The following is a 24,325-nucleotide window of genomic DNA, read 5'->3' as shown; positions in this document are numbered from 1 at the left end:
TTGAATGTCATTAAATATTGTGTGTTTTGTTTTATTTTAACATTGTATTCAGTTCAATCATTCTGAAAGCCTATATCATAATTTCAAGTTTCAAGTTATTTTTTTCCCTTCTATTTTTCAAAACAGTGGCATATCACACCACGTCTTTGAAGAAAAATCAATGCTTTGCAACCAGGTGAAATTATACACCATTATAATGTATTACTGAACGTCAAATCTCCAGGTTTTCTTCTGAATATGTTTGACACTGATTTACTATGACACTACGACACATAATGAGTCCAGTCTAGTGGTTCTCAAATGTTTTATTTGCAATGAAGGCCATAACTCTGAAAGTGTACAATTTACAATTTAGGCATTTAGCAGATCCTTAATCAAACTCTTAATCCACTCTTTTTACATACATCAGATGCTTAGAAATAGTAGGCCTAATCTAAGAAAAACTTAAGTAAGTAAGTAAGTAAGTGCTACAGTATGGGCTAAGTCTGAAGAGGTGAGTTCTTCAGACAATGGCAGAAGCTAGAGTCTGCTTTTCTAGGTGCAACAGGGAGTTTATTCCACAGTTTGGGGTTCAGGAGGGTGAAGAGTCTAGGACGAGTGGATCATTGTCCTGTTTTTTGTGTGTGAATGGGTGGGTTTGTGGGGTTCGATCAGGCTTTGAAGGTACGGAGGTGACATACCTGTGCGGGCAGCAACCGGGAGCCAGTGGAGGGAGCGGAGAAGGGGGAGACGTGAACATTTTGGCTGGTTGAAGGCCAGTCGTGCGGCATTTTGGATCAATTGGAGAGGCTTAAGTGCACATGCCGCGAGGCCAGTGAGGAGAGAGTTACGGTAGTCGAGTTTTGATATGACTGATGTCTGGATGAGGAGCTGGGCCGACACCTGGGTGAGGAAGGGATGTTATAAAGTGTGAACTTACAGTATCGGGTGACTGATTCAATGTGTGCCTTGAATGAGAGCTGATCGTACGAATGGAGCCATCCATTTGGTTCCATTTGTACACTTTCAGAGTTATAGACCTGTTATGGTCATTCTGGGATGTGTTTCTGGTAATATTATTATTTTGTATGTCTGTGGAATTGACAAAAATGTCCACCACAAGCCAACATGGCGATGGCCCCACTCCCCCACGAACCAACCCCCCTTTTCCTATCTGTCTTCCCAGGAAGGGGTGACTGACCGTTGACGTGAAGAATGACCGGTAAGATTCAGACCAGCAACGTGACCAACAAGAATGACCTGCGCTCGCTCAACTCCAGAGTCTTCATCGGCAACCTCAACACGGCCATCGTCAAGAAGACCGACATCGAGTTGATCTTCGCCAAGTACGGCAAGATCGTGGGCTGCTCCGTGCACAAGGGCTTCGCCTTCGTGCAGTACGTCAGCGAGAGGAATGCACGAGCGGCCGTATCCGGGGAAAACACGCGGGTCATCGCCGGGCAGTCTCTTGGTGAGTTGTTGATTGTATTTTTGGCAAGTTAGCTCTTGAATTGGCGACTTTCTTTCTTTCTTTCTTTCTTTCTTTCTTTCTTTCTTTCTTCAGTCTATCATCACTGTCACATAGTCTTTTTATTTTTATTGGATGCAATTTTGAACAATAGTCAGATGAGGTATCCATTGACCAATCAAACGTTGACTACAGCTCAACAGTCAATGTGAGGGGTGGTCAGGAGATGTCTTACTTCCCACAGACAGACAGGCACTAAGTTGTGTGAGAGTTGTGTGGGGGAGGCGGGGGGCAGAGACAGCACAATGCATTGCGGATGGAAGTCTAGTGGTTTGAAGTCTAGTGAGAGTCCTGTGGTTGCACCATCCAACAAGCACACAACACGCACTAGACTTCAAACCACTAGACTTCCATCCAGAATGCATTGTGCTGTCTCTGCCCCCCGCCTCCCCCAAACAACTCTCACACAACTTAGTGCGTTCCAGTGTGAGTGCAGCCTAGGAACTCTGTTTAAAGGCTTGAAGACCATAATATTGTCTGTGATGGAGATTGGAAGTGCTGCACTGACAAAAAGAGAGCTGAGTCAGAAGACAAAGCTCTCCATCTACCTGTCAGTCTCTGTTCTTTACTCGTGAACTGTGGGTCACAACCAAAATAACAACATCAACCCAAGTGGACAAAAAAACAGTATTACAACTAAGAAAATTATATCTGCTACTTTTGCTGTGGCCAAATACATGGGGGGTCTTTGACATGAAAGGTTTAGAGCACCATGTTGTTTATTATATTTTTTGAAACTTTCCATTTTTAATCATTATTTTTGAAACAACGTTGCAAAGAAGAACAATAAATCGACAATATTGCAACTTTTGGTTGGTCTGTTCTGTTCACCTAAAAGCTAATAGTTCTTAGGGCATGCGTGCTCTAACAGCAGTGTGCCAAAGTTCACGCTTTTATCGTAAAGTGCATAATTCCATCAACGTATTGCGCTTAGCCGCCGGACTGTTTGGCCTGGATCCAGTATGCTCTGCATCTACTGGTGAACCGTCCAGATTCTATCCCGGCTGCCTGTGTCGCTGCCTGCCAGAGGCTCCATCCACGACCAGCGGGCTCTACAGGGGATAATTAAACGGCACATAGCACATCTCTTGAGGAAAGCTTGGAGTGCAAGAATTTTGCCTACAGTGGTGCTACCAGCTGTATGAGTGTGAGACCATGAACTTTGGATTAATTACTGAACCACTTTAACGCTAGGTGTACTTAGTTGACAATTATTCCTATAGGCGCTCTATACTTCCCTTCTGTTTTTGCTCTCACACTAAAATACCTTTGCCAAAATTAGCTGTTGCATGTAGATCAGCATTTTTGTTTTTGGTGCTCTTGGAATCAGCTAAGCTCCAACATCTGGCTGACTGGCTTTGTCTGGTCTCTGGTGCGAAGCTTCCTGGAGAAAGCATCCCGAAGCTGGCCTACATCTGGCCTACATCTTGGCACAAAGCGCTCAAAGTTTGTTGTACGCCCAGGGTCACATTGGCCAAGTTTCTCGGGCGCTTAATGAAATTAAATCTCCCTCTCTCTCTCTCTGTCTATCTCTCTCTCTCTCTCTCTCTCTCTCTCTCTCTCTATCTCTCTCTCTCTCTCTCTCTCTCTCTCTCTCTCTCTACATTATATATATATATATATATATATATATATATATATATATATATATATATATTATTTTTTATTTTATTTTTTTATCTGTGGAACCGAGTCAAACTAAATGCAATGCCTACAATTCCAAGTGCTTGTCAGGGTGTGAGGGTCCCCAGTTCAAATGGGATTAGTTTGGTGGGTCGCGGCCTGAAAAGGTCAATGAGAACCCCTATCTGGCAGCATAGCTATTTTTGGGGAATATAAGCCCCAAATTAGGGATGCTAAGGATGGGATCAAGTGGTTAAACCAAACCAAACCAAACCAAACATATGCTTAAATGTAACCACACTAGCAGTACCTAACCTGAGCAAACTGGAAGAAAAGAATACAACAACCATGCCAAACAATCAAATGGCGTAGATCAGTGATTTTTTTTTTCATATAAAGGACCATTATTTATTGAGCATTTGAGCCACGGACCACCATTTAGCCTCTCAGACCCAAAACATAAAAAAGAATATTAAGTTATCGTGGGATAAGATTTTGTCCACAATTGCCGTACTGATGTGGTGCCATAGTAGAGATAAAAGGCCAACGTTGATCAAAATAACAATTCTTCTACATTCTGTAATTATGTAGACTTCTTGCTAATTAAGTAAAGCAGGTGTTTAACAACAATGTAACTCCTGAGAGTGTAACATGAAACCAAATGGACCCGGAAGGCTTCATTTGGTTGCACTCTCAAGAGTTAAAGATCTATAAGGGTCCATTTGGTTACCAGCTCTCCATCATTTAGCTGGGGACCACCCGGAACCCCCTCAAGGACCACTGGTTGAGAATCACTGGTCTAGATCAATGGTTCTCAACCTTTTCAGGGAGTGACCCCCAACATAATTACATTTTAACTGGGGACCCCCACCCTGACAAGCACTAAGAGTTGAGGAATTACATTTTGTATAACACGGTTCTATTGTGAAAATAGCAGATCTACATGCTCACAACGCCTGTAGATCGACTATTTTCACAATTTCTGCCTCTAATATTTGACAATTCGGACAATGTTTAATTTGTCATTTTAGATGTATTAAAAAGTCCTTAAATTATCACTTTAGAAATGAGCAGATACCCTTGACACTTAAACTTTATGTTGGTTTATTAACTGTTGAGTGAGAAAACAATATTTCACATTAAGTTAATACTCTAGGTGCCCCCCAAAATAATTTGGGGACCCCCCTGGGGGTCCCGACCCACAGGTTGAGAACCACTGGTCTAGATAGATAGCGGAGGATGGATGGCTGAATATCCACTGAGCAGAAACCAGGGAACTGACTGAGGGACAAGGAGTGGGGGAAGAGGTGGTGTATTTATTATTAGAAAAACATCCCAGGGACATCAAGGGCCTACATTTAGAATATGGGCATCAACAGACTTGTACATTTCACATTACCACTGGAAACATGGGAATATTTCATGGGATCTTCTCCAGAGAGACGCGTTGTTCCATGCATTCTCACAGGGATAGATAAACGCCTTGGGCATCTCTTAGACTTTCTAGTTTGCTGCTTCCTATGGATGTTAAGATGCTTGTTGCAGTGTGGGGGAGAGGGGCAATTCCCTACTGAATTCATTACATTTCAACACTTATTTGTTTCCCCATTTTCTTTTTTTACCAGACTAACTTTTGCTAAAGTATGTCAACGTAGTTTTTTCCTCAGGGGTCACCACCTTTTTTGTGTAGAAGCAAGGAACTATGTTTGTCTCCTCCCCCTTTCTTAGTACACTTCCTCCCCGGTGCTTCTGTGTGCATTCATTGTCTTGTTGCTCATGCTAATACACAGCATTTCGTTACCAATCGACTTCAGTGTGTGTGTGTGTGTGTGTGTGTGTGTGTGTGTGTGTGTGTGTGTGTGTGTGTGTGTGTGTGTGTGCGCGCGCGAGCGTTTATTTAGAAGCTCTGTTGTCCTGATGGTCGCTTCTCGCCGTTAGGGCTTGTTACTTGTTTTATAATCTGTCTGAGTTGGATGGATGAATGACAGGGAGACAGACAGACATGTTGAAAGTAGAAACCTTCCAATAAGACCAATATTCTTACCTTCCGAGGGTCATAACCATAAGGCTGTACCACCTAAATCATCTTTAATTTTAGAACGCCGTGACACATCACAGAGTAATACTTTATCTCCAGCGGTGCACTAGCCAGCACTGTCTCTCTGGCGCTTTGAAGTAAGAGAGCAAATAGGACTTGAGAACAAAGGGGTTCTACAGCGCGCCTCAGCCTAGACGGCTAGTCTGGTACATCACAGGAGTCAGGGCCATATGTATGCAGAGGAGAGAGACACTGAAGCAGCTCAGACAGTTCATGCCCTTTATTCAGGTGCTAGTATAAAAAGTTACAGACTAACGTTTCAATGCTAGCGCATCTTCATCAGAGCCATGAATGACGGCAAACACAGAGGTACATTTGAACAGGAGTAGGCTATACTAGGAGCCTACTCCTAGTATGGCTGCCGGATCTCTGACACCAGGTGCCACATTACATGGACAAATGTTTATAGAAAAACAGTTAAGTCAGAAATGCATAGGTGTGTCCATTTAGAATAGAGGTAATAGAGAGAGACACTGACACAGTATATACTGTATATACAGTACATATATACTGGCCAAGAATGTTAGGCCAACTACACACAGCGGCAGGGCTAATAAAAAATGCATTTCTCAAACCCTGGCACATTTTTAAAAGTGATCCCAAACTCCGGTCCTGGCTCCCTAAACCCCCACAAGGCTTTCACAAATGTGGAAATTGCGCCCAGTGCTCCAATTCGACAAACACAACGTTTTTCACCCATCCACGCATGGGTAAAAAAATATTAAATATCCATTTTTTTTTCTTCTTTTTAATCTGTTTATTAGTTTTATACAGGATGTTTTAGGACAGGCATACAAATAAATATGTACATTAATGATTCAGTTCTGTAGATGTGTATACCACACAAAACAAAATCACACCCTTCACCCCCCCCCCCCCCCGCCCACCCCCCCCCCCAAACATACATCAAACATATACATCAAACAATACAAAAAAGAAAAAACAGAACCGAGACAAAAGCAAAACAAAAAAGACAGTACATGAAGGCTATATTTTTATCATTATGTATTCTTCATATGTTTTTTCGTGGTGGCCATTGGCCTATTTTTGAACCTCGGTAAACCAGGAGCAGCTCAGCGCCTGGCCTTTACACTGTACATAGTCCATAAAAGGCTGCCAGGTTTCAAGGAACTTTTCCGTGGAACCCCGTAGTGTAGATCTTAGATTTTCTAACTTAAAACACATCGGACGCCCACGTGGTTTTGACATCTTAATTTGCTGGTGCCCATGGCAACGCGTCATTTTACCTACCGGCGAGAGTACTGGCGAGAAAAGTAATCTGAGTAAATGTAATCCGAGTATGTCCTGTTTATTTCGCGAAAATCTTTTCTTTCAGTCAGAACCGTTTTTTATCATTTCTAAGCCACAGTGTTTGTGTTACGGTGTGTAGAAGAGGCTGCCGTTTTGAGAAAAAAATGAAAAAAGGAAGAGAATCCGGAGAAAACAGCATTTTTGTGCAGCCGCTAAACAGGAAGTCAACGAGACACACAGCACGTCCGGGTGACGTAATTGCGCGCTGCATGTTGGGAAATGGAGTTTGTTTCATCACCGCGGTAGCCAAGTGCAGTAGCTACAGTACAGTATAGTTTACTGTACAACGCGTCAAACGCGTCGTGGGCCTCCAGCGACATCAAAGAAATTGACTTGTAGACACCAAATGTGTTAAGGTGCTGCATGACATCATTAACCAGCATATTAAATGCAGGAGGCTGAGCTAAAAGTACGTATTGGTGAACATTAGACAGCTAACCGCACCAAAATGCAGGCACTATACATACAAGCCAATCATGGCTCCCCAGTTTTGGGGAATAGAAATAATCCCTTCTCTACTTTGTAGAGAAGCATTATGGATCCATGCACAACCTTGACACTTTAGAGCCACACCACCTAAATAAAGAATTAAGCCTTTCTTGCTTTTTATAGACGGTCCCTGGGGCATTCTCCCCCTTAACTCATGTGTACTATATACATTGTGTTTTTAAAAATGTGTATTTGGCCTAACATTCTTGGCCCCTATACATGTACAGAACAGTGTCTCTCTCTATTACCACTATTCTAAATAAACACACCATGCATTGCTGACTTGTGGTTTCCTATAAATATTTGTCCATGTAATCATTGTATCTGGGACTGTGGCGTGCGTCACCTGGTGTCAGAGATCCGGCAGCCATTGGTTTATTGAGGGCTCCACCCTCTCCTACTCCTGTTTAAATGTACCTCTGTGTTTGCCGCCATTCATGGCTCTGATGAAGATGCACTAGCATCGAAACGTTAGTCTGTAACTTTTTATACTAGCACCTGAATAAAGGGCTTGAACTGTCTGAGATGCTCCAGTTTCTCTCTCCCCAGCAAATAGGACTTATTTGTCAGTGAGGCTGAGAGTAGCATCTCCCCTTTTGCAGTTGCAGAGTATGAACTGACATTGCCATTCTCTCGAGGTCTCTGCCTTTAATAAGTTGTTCGTTGTATCTAACCCTTGTCTTTTTATTCACATCTTCTCTGACAAATTACAATTTCAAAGGTTATTTGTATCGCAACTTTGTGAAGCATAACAGCATTTATGCATAATACAGAGTAGAGCATTGATTGAAATCACAACTCAGCCTTCTGAGTTGTGTTTGGTCCTTCAGGGCTTATAAACAGGGAAGTGAGTGAAAGGGCTGAATTGAGTAGCGATCTCTGCCTTGGAAGTTGTTACATTATATCAAATATTTTAATGCAGGTTATTCCAAAGGGTTACTCTAAGATGAAGTATTGATTCTTCTGTGCATATGTCGTTGGTGGTGCAGCATATAAAATAATATACATGAACATGAATATCACAGACTGAAACCAACTCAATTAGTAGGTATTATTTATTTGAATGTGTTTAACTTTCCTCTTCTACCCCGGAATTTGAACTTGGTTTCCTGCATAAGTGCTGACATTTTTACCATAGATCTAATAGTGCCTGCCTGCTCGCTCAGGGGTTAAATTGAAGAGCAGGGAGACAAGATACAACCACCCCAATTGTATACGTTATATTGTATTAACATACTCTACCATATAGATTGGACACAATTACATTGTACTCAAAACGTACATATCGTCACTGTCGGGCAGAAACCTTGTATCTCCAAGTTTCAAATGTGCACGTTTTTTTACGCGATTTAAAGCCCCGCTTCATCACACAAGGCTGTCGCACAAAAGTAGTGAAAACACAAGTGTTTCGTATGAAACACCTGTTTGTTAAGAATCGGAAGGAAGCACTCCACTCCTATGGGTGTCGCTAGCGGCAACCAAGAATAACAGAATCACTCACATAAACTCCCGTAGGACGATTCCCATTGGCCGAAGGGTATGTCCGTCAAATGACGTACCCGCCTGGAGGCGGACCCCTATAAATTCCCCATCCGCCGGATGTTCCCCCTCTTTTGAGAGAGCTCTGCGCAAACTCACGAACAGGGCCTCACCGGAGTGGAGTGCTTCCTTCCGATTCTTAACAAACAGGTGTTTCATACGAAACACTTGTGTTTGTTTACGAATCTCCAGTCAGCACTCCACTCCTATGGGAAACATAAACTCCCGGAAGCGGAAACGAACCAACAGGAATTAAGGAACCCTTACAGACTAGGCCCACCAGAACCCACCTCAATCCCAGTCTGCCCCAAGTTAAAACCGAAGGGAAAAACTCAGGAAAAGGGCCCCCCTCCACCAGAGCCACTACCCTCTGGTCTTGGTGGAGGAAGAAAAGTGTAAAAACATTTACAAAACTCCCTGAGAGAGAAACCCTACCAAAGGACTCAGCTCAGGAGGAAGGGGAGGAAGCGGCCACCCCAAGGACAGAATGCGCCAAGGAATGAGGCGTTAAGTCCAGGTGATAGTAAGCCGCAAAAGTGGAAGGCGACCTCCAATTAGCCGCCATACAGACCTCTTGGATGGAAGTCCCTTTAGCGAGACCCCAGGAAGAGGAAACTCCCCTAGTCGAATGGGCTTTAAGACCGAAGGGTCTAGCCACCTTCGCACTGTCGTACGCCAAATTAATGGCGTCCACAATCCACCCCGACAGAGTCGACTTAGCGATCTCAGTCTTACCAGTGGACTTTCCGTGAGAGACAGATAGACTACTAGACCGTCTGTGGTCCTTAGTCCTCTCACAGTAAACTCTCAGCGCCCTAACCGGGCAAAGACAGTTTAGCCTTCTATCCTCCTCCGAAGCGAAAGGAGGAGGGTGAAAGGCCAGAAGTTCCACCGGAACTTCCTGAATCCTCCCGTTCTTGGGTAAGAACTTGAGGTGAGGTTTGAGTAAGACCTTACGGTCATCACCCGAAAACCTCATACAGCCCTCATCTACAGAAAGAGCATGAAGGTCACTGACCCTCTTGGCTGTAGTCAGAGCCAGGAGAAGAGCCGTCTTAAAGCTAAGAAGCTTCAAGGAGATAGACTCCAAAGGCTCAAAGGGAGCCTGACTCAGACCCCTTAGGACCACCTCCAGATCCCATGAGGGGACCAACGGTCTAGCTGCAGCAGCGTCTCGTTTGACCCCAGCCAGAAACTGAGACACCCAAGGGTTCTTAGAAGGTTTAGAACCCTCCATTGTGGCAGACATCAATGGCAGCCACATAGCCCCTAAGAGTAGAGGCTGCTAGCTTCTGGACCACACAGGACTGCAGAAAGTCCAAAAGGTCCTTCAGGGACGCAGAAGCCGGAACCACCGAAGGGCGGTTCGACCTGCACCAGGAGACGAAGGCCTCCCATTTACCCCTGTACACTTCCAGAGTACCAGGAGCTCTGGCCCTCTGCATCGTGTCTATGACCGCAGGGGCCAGGCCGGCAGCCCTCAGCCTCTCCCTTTCAGGTGCCAGACCCACAGGTCTAGGCGCTGGGGGTCCGGATGGAAAATCTCCTGGTTCGCCTGGCTCACCAGATCCCTGAGTAGGGGCAGGCGCCAAGGCTCGGAGCTCGCGCAAATCAACCAGTCGTCCAGGTAGTTTGCAATCCTGATGCCCTGGCGCCGTAGAGGTTCGAGCGCCGTCTTGGTCACTAGAACGAAGACACGGGGGCTCAGCGACAAGCCGAAGGGGAGAACTGTGTACTCGTACACTTTCCCCTGGAAGGCGAACCTGAGGAATTTTCGGTGAGGAGGATAGATGGAGACGTGTGTGTACGCGTCTCTTAGATCCAGAGAGGTGAACCAGTCGTTCACCCTCACCGAACACAGCAGGCTGGCAGAAGTCAGCATCTTGAAATTGAAGGTTTTCAGATACTGATTCAAAACACTTAGGTTTAGAATGGGCCGTAGCCCTCCCGTCTTCTTGGGCACGAGGAAGTAGGTGGAGTAAAACCCCAGCCGAGTCTCGTTTCGAGAGACCTCCCTTACTGCGCCTTTGAGAAGAAGGGCTTGTATTTCCTTTCGTAACACGGCCGCCTTGTGGCCCTTCTCCCTGGTGAAGAGTACTTTGGAAGTTAGAGGGGGGGATTTGTAGAATTGAATCCTGTAGCCCCTTCTTATGGTGCGAGAGATCCAAGGGCTCGGATTGCACCGCTTCCATTGCGAAAAGCAGTCTGCCAGGGGAGTGTAGAGAGGAAGAACGGTCGGCACCGCCCTCGCGGGACGCCCGGTGTCGTTTACCGAGCGCCTCTTGAGGGGCCTTGCTTCCGTCGACACGTCCTGACGTGATGACGTCGGGAGGGCGTGAGACGTTCTCCTCGGCGGAGCCGGAGGGGAAAACGAGCGTTCCTCTGACCCCAGCGGAGCCGGGGGAGGAAACAAACGTACCCCGGGAACCAGCGGGGCCGGGGGAGAAAACGAGCGCGCCTGAACGACGGACCGAGTGCACCTGAAGAGGAACGGTCACGTGGTTCGAGGCTAGCGGTGCTGGAACAGAGGGTAAAGGAACTTTTCTGACCTTTGCCCGAGGAGGGCCTAAAGGAAACGTCTCCAAAACCCGCAGAGACAGACGTTTTAACTTTAGCTCGTTTGGCCTGTCTGAAAACGTCCCGAGAGGGCTCATAGATACCTTTAGCAGAGAGTCTTGCTCTGGAGAAAGGAGTGACCCTGGAACAGTCAGAGAGTGTGGAGGGGAAGCTATGCTGCTCTCTAGTGGAGAACCGTGAGAAGGAGGATTTACACTGGGAAAAAGCATCTGAATAGGCTGTGACCCTGTACCTTTTAGAGCAGCTGTGTGTGGACTGTGTGTCTGTGAGGTTAGCAGATTGTGAGGAAGAGCCCGAAGGGGCTGACAATCTAGAGCTACCTGTGTCGATCGTGCGAGAGGAAGAACCACACAATTTTCTGGCACACACATTTTTACTGTCAGATTTTGTGGAGACAACATTTTTACAGAACCAGCAGGAGGCCGAGTTACAGGTTTTGAATGAAACGAACTTTTTAATGACCCCTGCTTTCCCCTCCCCAGAGTGTCACTTGCGCTGAGACCTTCCGCGGCCCCTCGCGGAGCGGAAAGGCTGACGCTGGGGGTTTTCCTCCCTGGGCCTCTGAGTGGGCGGCTCCTGGCTTGGATGGCGGCGGGCCGTCTTGGAGGAAGACCTGGAGCTAGAGGAGGCCGAGGTCTTGGAGCCCCTACTCTTGTTCTGGGAGCGGGAGGCTCTTGGCTTGGAGGCTGCCTGGGAATAGGAGCCTCTAGTGGACTGTGGGAACAGGGGGCCCCGGCTGGAAGGGGGGGGCATCATGTCCTGTACAATCTCCAGGGTTTCCTTGCGGGCTGCGGCCTGTCTCTGGAAAACCTGGTAACCGTCCGCCAGGATCTCTCTGGGGGAGCTGGGGAGCTTGAGGAGCTCCTCTCTCTCCTCAAAGTCTTTAGCCGCGGCGACTGGATAGAGCCAGCGGAGAGCCTGCTGTTGCATGATGAGGTCCATAGCACGCCCTGCCCAGGAGATGGCATGGAAGTTGGCGTCTATTAGGTGGTCCACCGAGGCCAGGAGTTCTGTGGCAACAGCAGGAGGCAGGGAGCCGGATGCATTCTGAATCTGTTTCTGAATGTAGGCTCCCAGGAGACCAGTGACGTTCAGGTCCCTAGCAGAGTGGCCGATGGACCTGTAGGTGTCACGTGCGCCCTTGGACATCTGGTCTTCAAAGCTGTCGACCAGTTTGGGGGCGGGTCTCAGGGTGAAGGGTCCCTTAGGAGCCTTGGGGTTCTTTTTGTAGAACTTGGCCTGAAGAGTAGCGGCCAGAGTCGGGCTGATCTTGGGGCAGGAGAGGACTCCGATCTCTGGACCTCCCACGAACTCCGAAGAATAAGGGAGTTTGTCTGGGTCCCAGTGCTTCTCCCAGGTTTCGTGCAGCGCCTCTTGGTAACCGGGGATCTGAGGAAGCATGCACATCACCTGCGGGGGGGGGGGGGGGGGGGGGCTTGGCGAGCCTTCCCTAGGCGGTGCACCTTAGCCTTCTCTGCCTGTGGAGCGAAGGCAACAGGCAGATCCAGGTACCTGGTGGCTCTCTCTAGTACACTCCAGGCCTCCGGAAGAGGAGGGGGGCCCTGGGAGGAGGAGCTCGCGTTGTTGGGTCTTGGAATGGCGCCTGAGGAGGCAGGAGCGGGACCCAAGGAGCTCAGAGAGGAGGTCTGAGAGGCAGAGAGGACCGCATCAGACCCAAAGGAGCGTTGTCCTCCTCACCCTCGACGACCTCCGCCCCAGCCTCCTCGTCGTCGTCGAATTCTTCATCCGACCAGCGTCTGAAGAGGCTCTGGGTGAAGTCCGGGCCTGAGTCCCCGCTGCCCCCGCTGGTATAGGAGAGAGCAGGGGAGGGAGAACGGCGGCGCCGGATGGGAGGGGTGGAGGATGAGGCCTGCATCCCCCGTCGTCCTGAAGAGGTACCGGGGGGAGAGGCAGGTGGTTCCACGGTCCCTGGAGAGGGGCCTGGCTGGAACGCCGCCATGATGTTGAAGAGACTAGCCGCTTGCGCGGCGTGTCGTTGCCTAATCAGCACCGGAGTGCGGAGGCAATCGCTGCAGTTCGGTTCGGGCAACAGGCTGTCGGCGGCGTGGGCCCAGTGCCTGCAGCGTACACAAAGTTGGTGCAAGTCCACCGACTCCAGGAGAAAGGGGCAACTCGGAGTGGTGCATGCACGGCCGGCGAGCGTGGAGCTAGCCGTAGCCATCACTGTTAACACAAGCTAACAAGCTAACAAGAAACGCTAACAAGGCTGCGAGCGTAAACAAGCTAACGAGGCTAGCGAGCTAACAGAGAACAATAACAGTAGAACGAAGAGAAGAATGGAATGAGTCTCGAAACCGGGTGGCTCGACCTTACTTGCCAAAGTCAGTTCAGACGAGACGAAATTCTTTCTCTTAGAGGAATCGTAGATAAAACTTTAGGAACTTCTTAATGCTGAAGACTTTGTTGGAGCGAGTGAGTGAAACAAGCAATCCAGTTGAAGCAGAAGCGAAAAAGAGGGGGAACATCCGGCGGATGGGGAATTTATAAGGGTCCCCCTCCAGGCGGGTACGTCATTTGACGGACATACCCTTCGGCCAATGGGAATCGTCCTACGGGAGTTTATGTGAGTGATTCTGTTATTCTTGGTTGCCGCTAGCGACACCCATAGGAGTGGAGTGCTGACTGGAGATTCGTAAACAAACAGCAGATCTACAAGCACACAACGCCTCGGCTGTTTTCACTAGTCTAAATACTATACTACTAATAAAATTATAAATACAAAACGAACAGTATTTGGGTTTCCACCCGAAACATACGATATAGTGTCGCTTTAAAGGTGTGAATAGTGTTTTCCACAATGTTCATTTAAAATTTAAAAGCACAAGCATGAACAGTATGCATCCACATATTCGTGAAAGTTGATGGAAGCAGATACGGTGCTATTATTATTATTATATGATGTTTTCATATCTTGCACCTATACCGGTGTATGAATACTGAAAAAAGAATTATTCCCTAAAACAGAACAGAAAAGCCTAGTCGCCCAGACTATCCAGTAAAACATGGCGTGGTGTGGACTTTGATGAGGGCTCCAGTACCTCTGCTGCCTGCGGCGGTAAAGATTAGGCCGTCTCCCGTTCCCTCAGCGCGGCAGGTTATCTCCTCTCTGTTCCCTACACTGGATTTTTCATCATTAACATCAAACCGCTGTTTTATTTTGTGGCATGCTGTGTGCGTGAGCGTGTGCATGTGTGTGTGTGCATGTGTGCGTGCACCACAGTAGGTAGGTACAGACAGACAATTTCCTGAGATCAGGGGGTTAGGAGTCCAGCTGATTTGATTTCTATCACGTTTTTGTTTTCCCTTTTTCTATTTAATCGTTATGCAAATGTCCCTTTAACAATGCACTACGCGGTCCCTGGTCGTCTGCAGCGAACACACACAGTTGTTCTCGGGGAGGGTGTAGACAACTAGGTGTCACAGGGACATGCAGAGAATGTTAGAGAGACAGGGGCTGAAATTTCTAAAAGGGCCTTTTGGTGAAAATATCGAAAATAGCAGACCTCCAGGCTCACAACGCGTTGCAGCTAGTCGGCTATTTTCGATGCTTGATTTCTACACATAAGATGCTGCATTCAAGTTCAGGAGAGTTTGGACAAGACAGTTCTCTTGAATGCCGCCTTCAGGTATAGCATGGAAAGAGGGCATTTGTATTTATTTCACCATAGTGAAAACTGCATTCATGGTCTGGAGAGGGCACTTTTTACAGACGGATAAAAGAGCAGGGGCTCAAGCCCCCTTTGATGTCTATGGGTCACATCCAATGCACATGGAGTTTGCTGGCTGTTTCTTCTCACCTGACAGTAGTAGAAGGGTTAAGAAACCTTTTCACTTCAAGTCAGAAAATTAATTTTCAAAGAACACAAGTTAGATCTCACTACTTTTGTTTTTTATTATATTTTATTTTTATACACCGGATCTACTGTAAATGGTGGTGGCCATTCTTTAAACGCATGTACTGTATTCCAGATATGAAGCATGATCTAACTTTCTGGCTCTAAGCTACTTCTACTTCCATTCCAAAGGTTAAACTAAATTATTTTAAGTTTTTGAAGGGGACATTTAAAAATGACCCATGTTGACATTTATTTTGTTAATGAAATGTGAACCCCCGTTGTCATGGTAATGAGATACATATTGGGATATATATATAAGTATATTCAGAAATGAAGCGTGATCTAACTTGTGTCTTTGGATAATTTCTTTCTATGGCCCCAAGGTACTTCCATACCAAAGGGGAACTTTGTATCATGACTTGAAGTAACAGCATATACGGTAGGCTACTTGAAGTAAACAGAGTCTCCAGACGTAAAAACAAATGATGATATTTTTAGACATTGTTTGGCTAATCAAAAATAGCAGATATACAAGCTCATAGCGCTGCACAAAGTGAAACGCTATTTTCTTGTATCATGCTATTTTTGAAGCTTGCATGTAGATCTGGATTTCTTTTTTTAAAACTTTGAGCGAATCTTGAATATATATATATATATATATATATATATATATATATATATATATATATATATATATATATATATATATATATAATGTATTTAACTCAAATCTGCTTCTGTGGGGCCCTGGAACAAAATATTTTAAGATGGAGGTCCCTGGCCAAGAGCATATTAGTTTTGACATGAAAAAGCTTGAGAAGATAATTATATAGCAACATTATATTATATTGGAGAAAACGGTTAGGATTTAGAAGACATTTTGTAGAATTGGCCTCTGGTCTTAATGGGTTAACAACAAACCAGTGAATTTGGTGGCATGCTGAAGGCTCTGTGTTTATTGTGTTCCTTTTTTCTTTTGAATCATTCTGCCAACTTCCCTTTAACAATGCACTACGCAGTCCCTGGTCATCTGCAGCTAATACACACAGTTATTCTTGGGGAGGGTGTAGACAACTACGTGTCACATCCAATATACATGGAGCAGGCCGTTTATTTTGACCATGACAAGAGATTCACTGAGAGGGCATGCAGAGCATAAACATTTTTTTTACTAACTTTAACACATCTGTTGCCATGGCTTATTTCTGTCTGTACTGTGCTCTTGCCATGTTTTTGACCAACTTCGAAGACAGCCTCAGCATTCAGTTTTATCGTGACAAAATCACACAACACACAAGGGGTGGAGGATGAGGCCTGCATCCCCCGTCGTCCTGAAGAGGTACCGGGGGGAGAGGCAGGTGGTTCCACGGTCCCTGGAGAGGGGCCTGGCTGGAACGCCGCCATGATGTTGAAGAGACTAGCCGCTTGCGCGGCGTGTCGTTGCCTAATCAGCACCGGAGTGCGGAGGCAATCGCTGCAGTTCGGTTCGGGCAACAGGCTGTCGGCGGCGTGGGCCCAGTGCCTGCAGCGTACACAAAGTTGGTGCAAGTCCACCGACTCCAGGAGAAAGGGGCAACTCGGAGTGGTGCATGCACGGCCGGCGAGCGTGGAGCTAGCCGTAGCCATCACTGTTAACACAAGCTAACAAGCTAACAAGAAACGCTAACAAGGCTGCGAGCGTAAACAAGCTAACGAGGCTAGCGAGCTAACAGAGAACAATAACAGTAGAACGAAGAGAAGAATGGAATGAGTCTCGAAACCGGGTGGCTCGACCTTACTTGCCAAAGTCAGTTCAGACGAGACGAAATTCTTTCTCTTAGAGGAATCGTAGATAAAACTTTAGGAACTTCTTAATGCTGAAGACTTTGTTGGAGCGAGTGAGTGAAACAAGCAATCCAGTTGAAGCAGAAGCGAAAAAGAGGGGGAACATCCGGCGGATGGGGAATTTATAAGGGTCCCCCTCCAGGCGGGTACGTCATTTGACGGACATACCCTTCGGCCAATGGGAATCGTCCTACGGGAGTTTATGTGAGTGATTCTGTTATTCTTGGTTGCCGCTAGCGACACCCATAGGAGTGGAGTGCTGACTGGAGATTCGTAAACAAACAGCAGATCTACAAGCACACAACGCCTCGGCTGTTTTCACTAGTCTAAATACTATACTACTAATAAAATTATAAATACAAAACGAACAGTATTTGGGTTTCCACCCGAAACATACGATATAGTGTCGCTTTAAAGGTGTGAATAGTGTTTTCCACAATGTTCATTTAAAATTTAAAAGCACAAGCATGAACAGTATGCATCCACATATTCGTGAAAGTTGATGGAAGCAGATACGGTGCTATTATTATTATTATATGATGTTTTCATATCTTGCACCTACCGGTGTATGAATACTGAAAAAAGAATTATTCCCTAAAACAGAACAGAAAAGCCTAGTCGCCCAGACTATCCAGTAAAACATGGCGTGGTGTGGACTTTGATGAGGGCTCCAGTACCTCTGCTGCCTGCGGCGGTAAAGATTAGGCCGTCTCCCGTTCCCTCAGCGCGGCAGGTTATCTCCTCTCTGTTCCCTACACTGGATTTTTCATCATTAACATCAAACCGCTGTTTTATTTTGTGGCATGCTGTGTGCGTGAGCGTGTGCATGTGTGTGTGTGCATGTGTGCGTGCACCACAGTAGGTAGGTACAGACAGACAATTTCCTGAGATCAGGGGGTTAGGAGTCCAGCTGATTTGATTTCTATCACGTTTTTGTTTTCCCTTTTTCTATTTAATCGTTATGCAAATGTCCCTTTAACAATGCACTACGCGGTCCCTGGTCGTCTGCAGCGAACACACACAGTTGTTCTCGGGGAGGGTGTAGACAACTAGGTGTCACAGGGACATGCAGAGAATGTTAGAGAGACAGGGGCTGAAATTTCTAAAAGGGCCTTTTGGTGAAAATATCGAAAATAGCAGACCTCCAGGCTCACAACGCGTTGCAGCTAGTCGGCTATTTTCGATGCTTGATTTCTACACATAAGATGCTGCATTCAAGTTCAGGAGAGTTTGGACAAGACAGTTCTCTTGAATGCCGCCTTCAGGTATAGCATGGAAAGAGGGCATTTGTATTTATTTCACCATAGTGAAAACTGCATTCATGGTCTGGAGAGGGCACTTTTTACAGACGGATAAAAGAGCAGGGGCTCAAGCCCCCTTTGATGTCTATGGGTCACATCCAATGCACATGGAGTTTGCTGGCTGTTTCTTCTCACCTGACAGTAGTAGAAGGGTTAAGAAACCTTTTCACTTCAAGTCAGAAAATTAATTTTCAAAGAACACAAGTTAGATCTCACTACTTTTGTTTTTTATTATATTTTATTTTTATACACCGGATCTACTGTAAATGGTGGTGGCCATTCTTTAAACGCATGTACTGTATTCCAGATATGAAGCATGATCTAACTTTCTGGCTCTAAGCTACTTCTACTTCCATTCCAAAGGTTAAACTAAATTATTTTAAGTTTTTGAAGGGGACATTTAAAAATGACCCATGTTGACATTTATTTTGTTAATGAAATGTGAACCCCCGTTGTCATGGTAATGAGATACATATTGGGATATATATATAAGTATATTCAGAAATGAAGCGTGATCTAACTTGTGTCTTTGGATAATTTCTTTCTATGGCCCCAAGGTACTTCCATACCAAAGGGGAACTTTGTATCATGACTTGAAGTAACAGCATATACGGTAGGCTACTTGAAGTAAACAGAGTCTCCAGACGTAAAAACAAATGATGATATTTTTAGACATTGTTTGGCTAATCAAAAATAGCAGATATACAAGCTCATAGCGCTGCACAAAGTGAAACGCTATTTTCTTGTATCATGCTATTTTTGAAGCTTGCATGTAGATCTGGATTTCTTTTTTTAAAACTTTGAGCGAATCTTGAATATATATATATATATATATATATATATATATATATATATATATATATATATATATATATAATGTATTTAACTCAAATCTGCTTCTGTGGGGCCCTGGAACAAAATATTTTAAGATGGAGGTCCCTGGCCAAGAGCATATTAGTTTTGACATGAAAAAGCTTGAGAAGATAATTATATAGCAACATTATATTATATTGGAGAAAACGGTTAGGATTTAGAAGACATTTTGTAGAATTGGCCTCTGGTCTTAATGGGTTAACAACAAACCAGTGAATTTGGTGGCATGCTGAAGGCTCTGTGTTTATTGTGTTCCTTTTTTCTTTTGAATCATTCTGCCAACTTCCCTTTAACAATGCACTACGCAGTCCCTGGTCATCTGCAGCTAATACACACAGTTATTCTTGGGGAGGGTGTAGACAACTACGTGTCACATCCAATATACATGGAGCAGGCCGTTTATTTTGACCATGACAAGAGATTCACTGAGAGGGCATGCAGAGCATAAACATTTTTTTTACTAACTTTAACACATCTGTTGCCATGGCTTATTTCTGTCTGTACTGTGCTCTTGCCATGTTTTTGACCAACTTCGAAGACAGCCTCAGCATTCAGTTTTATCGTGACAAAATCACACAACACACCGAATGAAAGAGGAGATTCTCTAGTTTCACCCGGTCCAAGAACCATGTTTCTACGATGTTCGCTTCTGTATTTATAGGCCAGACAAAAAAAAAAAAGCGGCCAAAAATGACCCCTTTTTAGACCTTGTTTTGAGAAAAACAGCTTTTAGTGAATGATACTGTATCAGGCTGAAAACTCACTTGATCTTTTTAGCTTTGACTTCAATGACTTCAATATTGTACAGTATTTTTCCTTCAAAGAAATACAAAAGAATAAGACAAATAAGTGTTTTTTATTTTGTTTCTTTACCGTTTTCAATCAAGTGTATTCTTGCTAGTTCAGTGTTTCTCTGGCTTGTTCACATTGTTTCTCACATTGTGCGTGTGCGCGCGTGCATGCGTGCGCCTGTATGTGTGCACGTTCACAGTTCAGAGTCTGCATGCGTGCTCGTGTGCGTGTGCATGTTCACAGTTCAGAGGCTGCGTGCGTGTTCACAGTTCAGAGGCTGCGTGCGTGCACGTGTGAGTTGAGATGAGGCCGGTCAGAAACAGCGGGCAAGGAAAGTTTTCAGTTCTCCAAAGGGAAGTCAGTAGGCTCCTCTGCACGAACCACTACCTATAAATATAGAAAAATAAAATCGGTAGCACTTTATAATAACTATACACTATAAAGCATTAGTTAAAGCCATACTGTGTAAGATGCCCAACTAGTGGTCATTAGCCCTATAGCAAACCACGGTCGCGTCCGCGTCTTTCGGACGTTTTTCGTACCTTCAGACCCCCGCGTCTGCCTCCACCTCGCTGAGATCTATCTTTTAAGGGGTCCCTTGTTCCTGTGCGTTCAGTAATTCCAGAGATACGGACTCCTTCACCCTGCCTGGTAGGCGAAATTACCTAGAGAAGGGATGGTACAAACAGGCGACAACAAATATGGCTGCCATAGCGACCCCACTTCAAGATGCGCTGTGATTGGCCGGCAGTTGTATAACCCTCGCTGTGATTGGCCGGTAGTGTGATGACGCAATTTTCGCGCGAGATCCGGTCCACGGCAAGGATCTCAGTTTACATACAGAGAAGGCTTTACAGGCTGAAATTCACGGCGCGGATCTTCTAAAACTTTTGTGATTTAATAGTTAGGAGAATTTTAAGATTTGTTTTATAAAAAAAGTTACATAGTACAACTTTAAGCATTAGTAACTAATGAATTCATCATGAATTCATCATGAGTTCATAGTTTATTAATCATGAATTCATCATTAGTAAGGCATTATTTATACATTAACTGAACATTAGTAAACACAGTAGTTAAGCATTAGTAACTACTGAATTCATCATGAGTTCATACTTTATTAATCATGAATTTGTCATTAGTAAGGCATTATTTATACATTTACTGTACATTATATAACCCAGGTTCCAAATAAGGGTCAATTATATGGTGATAAAAAGTCAAATAAATGACTACCGGGTTAATTCATTGCATCATATGATTTTTCTTAAAAACAACAATAAATAGTTGGTTCATCTACAGTAATAAATATGCTTAAAAAGTTGAAAACTCATGCTGTATTGCGTAAATGTGCCAAAAACATTTTATATGTGAGGTTAAAAAATCGGGCTTTGAACAAATCCCTTTAAGTGCACTCCACTATAAAAGGAGCACTGCCCCTTTAAGAGTCTCTTCCTGATACAGACAGAGTGTATGATCAACAGAACAGTGAGTGAACAGAGAGAAAACACGTCAGACAAAAGACAGTTTTGAGCATTTATTTTCGAGAGTTTAAGTGTTATTTTTGTACAATATGAGTGTTTAAAGGCCTAGCCAAGTTAGCAGGAGTTTGAGCCAACAGAATCCAGTGCTTCAGTCAGCAAAAACAAACTTTGTGGCTAACAGCTAAGCTAACTGGCTGCTGCTCATCAACAAGCCTGACCAGCAGCTGAAGAAAGACAGGAGAGATAGTTTTGAACTGAGTGGGTTCCTCTCCATGTGAGGCAACACACAGACATCGGATGGCAAGCTATTGGAGACCCAGGAACTGAATCTACAGAAAACATCTATTGGACCAACTGCACGGTTTGAGCAAGTGACTTGAACAGAGCTCTGACTGACTATTTTTTGGAACTGAGATTTGACTTTGAACACAACTCTGACTAACTAATATGTTTGAACTGAGACTTTGGACCGAGCAACTGAACTGTTTTGATCATCCACTGAGTTAACTGAACACAGATCTAAGGAAGAGGAAAAGACAGTGACATTTCATTTGGAAGTTAGATATTGACAATATTGCACTGTTTTGTTACTAAAATTGATATTGCACTATTTTTGATAATTGATTTGTTTTTGATATTTTATTTTATTATTTTCTGTAAAGGTTGAACTTAAAGGTCATATTAAGGTTAAAGGGGAGTTTAAAGGTACTTGCCTGCACTTTTTATTTTGAAAGCATACTTAACCTGCTGAAAATAGCTCAAATAAATAGGTCTTACCTGTTTAAATAGGCTGGAAATATAATAAAGATTGACCGGTCCTAAATAGAAAACTATCTTTAGTTTGAATTAACTGGATTAAATATTTAGTTGGTAAACTAAATAGAAAAACTGACCTAAGAACCTGCTCTAAAAAAGAAAGGTGTTGAATGGTTTTTGAGAATTTTTTCTACCTACCTCCATCATTGTAAATAGTTTATTGTATGCATACTATTTTTGCTTCATTATTTCATTCAGTAAACTTGACGTCTTTATTATTCACATTTAAGCTCTTGTCTCTGGTCTATTCTTTTAGTCACCTCCTCACGAACCTAGAAATACGGTCATTTTCTACATCACTGCTTCTATCTCATTTATAAATGCTTTATAAGGCATGAATAGTCCTCACTTTAGATGGGCTCACGGAACATACTTAACTAACGAGTAGTAACTACCTTAATAAATCATTAATTGATGATGAATTCATGATTAATAAAGTGTGAACTCATGATGAATTCAGCAGTTACTAATGCTTATTAATCATGAATGTTTTGTTTTATTATTACTATGTTGTTTCAGGTGTCCGCTTTTGTAATAAATACGGTCATTTTCTACATCACTGCTTCTATCTCATTTATAAATGCTTTATAAGGCATGAATAGTCCTCACTTTAGATGGGCTCACGGAACATACTTAACTAACGAGTAGTAACTACCTTAATAAATCATTAATTGATGATGAATTCATGATTAATAAAGTATGAACTCATGATGAATTCAGCAGTTACTAATGCTTAACTACTGTGTTTACTACTGTGTTTACTAATGTACAGTAAATGTATAAATAATGCCTTACTAATGATGAATTCATGATTAATAAAGTATGAACTCATGATGAATTCAGTAGTTACTAATGCTTAACTACAGTGTTTACTAATGTTCAGTTAATGTATAAATGATGCCTTACTAATGATGAATTCATGATTAATAAACTATGAACTCATGATGAATTCATGATGAATTCATTAGTTACTAATGCTTAACTAATGCTTTATAGTGTATAGTTATTATAAAGTGCTACCATAAAATCCATTTACAATACAATGTGTCTCACACGCACGCGCGCACACACACACACACACACACACACACACACACACACACACACACACACACACACACCACAATACATGTTCTCTATCCCTCTCTCTCTCTCTCACACAATAAAATACATTTCCTCTATCACACACACACACACACACACACACACACACACACACACACACACACACACACACACACACACACACACACACACACACACACACACACACACACACACACACACACACACCACAATACATGTTCTCTATCCCTCTCTCTCTCTCACACAATAAAATACATTTCCTCTATCACACACACACACACACACACACACACACACACACACACACACACACACACACACACACACACACACACACACTTTCTTTCTTTCTATCCCTCCCTCCCTCTCTCTCTCTCCTTCATTTCTCTCCTCCCTCCCTCTTTCTCTCTCCCTATCCCTCCCGCCCTCTCTCTCTTTCACACACACACACACACACACACACACACACACACACACACACACACACACACACACACACACACACACACACACACACACACACACACACAATACATTTTCTTTCTATCCCTCCCTCCCTCCCTCTCCTTCATTTCTCTCCTCCCTCCCTCTTTCTCTCTCTCTCACACACACACACACACACACACACACACACACACACACACACACACACACACACACACACACACACACACACACACCCAAGAGAAAACATTTTCTCTCTCTCTTCCTCCCCCCTCCTCTCTCTCTCTCACACACACACAAACCACAATAACCGTTTTACTAAACAATAATCTTACCTTCAGGGGCATCACGTGACACATGATGGTCATCATCATTATCTCCAACAGTATCGTCTGATTCTGAGTCTAAATAAATAACAGATGGGAGGGGGAAAAAAGCACAAATCAATTTACACCTTTAGCCTAAAAGTTTTAGGGGTTTAGAAGACACATTTATCCTACCCAGAGCAACTTAGATTATAAAACATACATTGATTCATCTGACGATTATATATAGGCTATATATATATATATATATATATATATATATATATATATATATATATATATATATATATATATTCTGAGAGCTGAATGGACTCTCCGACATCTGTGAATGATTGAATAGATACATTCTAAATGTAATCGTGGATCACTACTATACCG

At 44.0% G+C, this 24,325-nt stretch overlaps 1 protein-coding gene across 1 annotated transcript in view; it reads left to right on the top strand.

Moving 5' to 3' along the window:
• Positions 1–1,194: 1,194 nt before the first annotated feature.
• The window catches only part of ralyl (RALY RNA binding protein like), a gene marked incomplete at both ends in the record, with an annotated part of 148,555 nt that continues 125,424 nt past the window's right edge, over positions 1,195–24,325 (top strand). The window contains one exon of the mRNA XM_080751994.1: positions 1,195–1,450. Coding sequence (XP_080608120.1) covers positions 1,195–1,450 — 256 coding nt within the window. The remainder of the gene's footprint in view (positions 1,451–24,325) is intronic.

Source organism: Nannobrachium achirus (genome assembly GCF_963921795.1).
Source record: "Nannobrachium achirus genome assembly, chromosome: 21".
In the NCBI taxonomy this organism is placed as follows: domain Eukaryota; kingdom Metazoa; phylum Chordata; class Actinopteri; order Myctophiformes; family Myctophidae; genus Nannobrachium; species Nannobrachium achirus.
The sequence above is the reverse complement of the archived record's forward strand: the minus strand, read 5'-3'. Positions and strand labels throughout refer to the sequence as shown.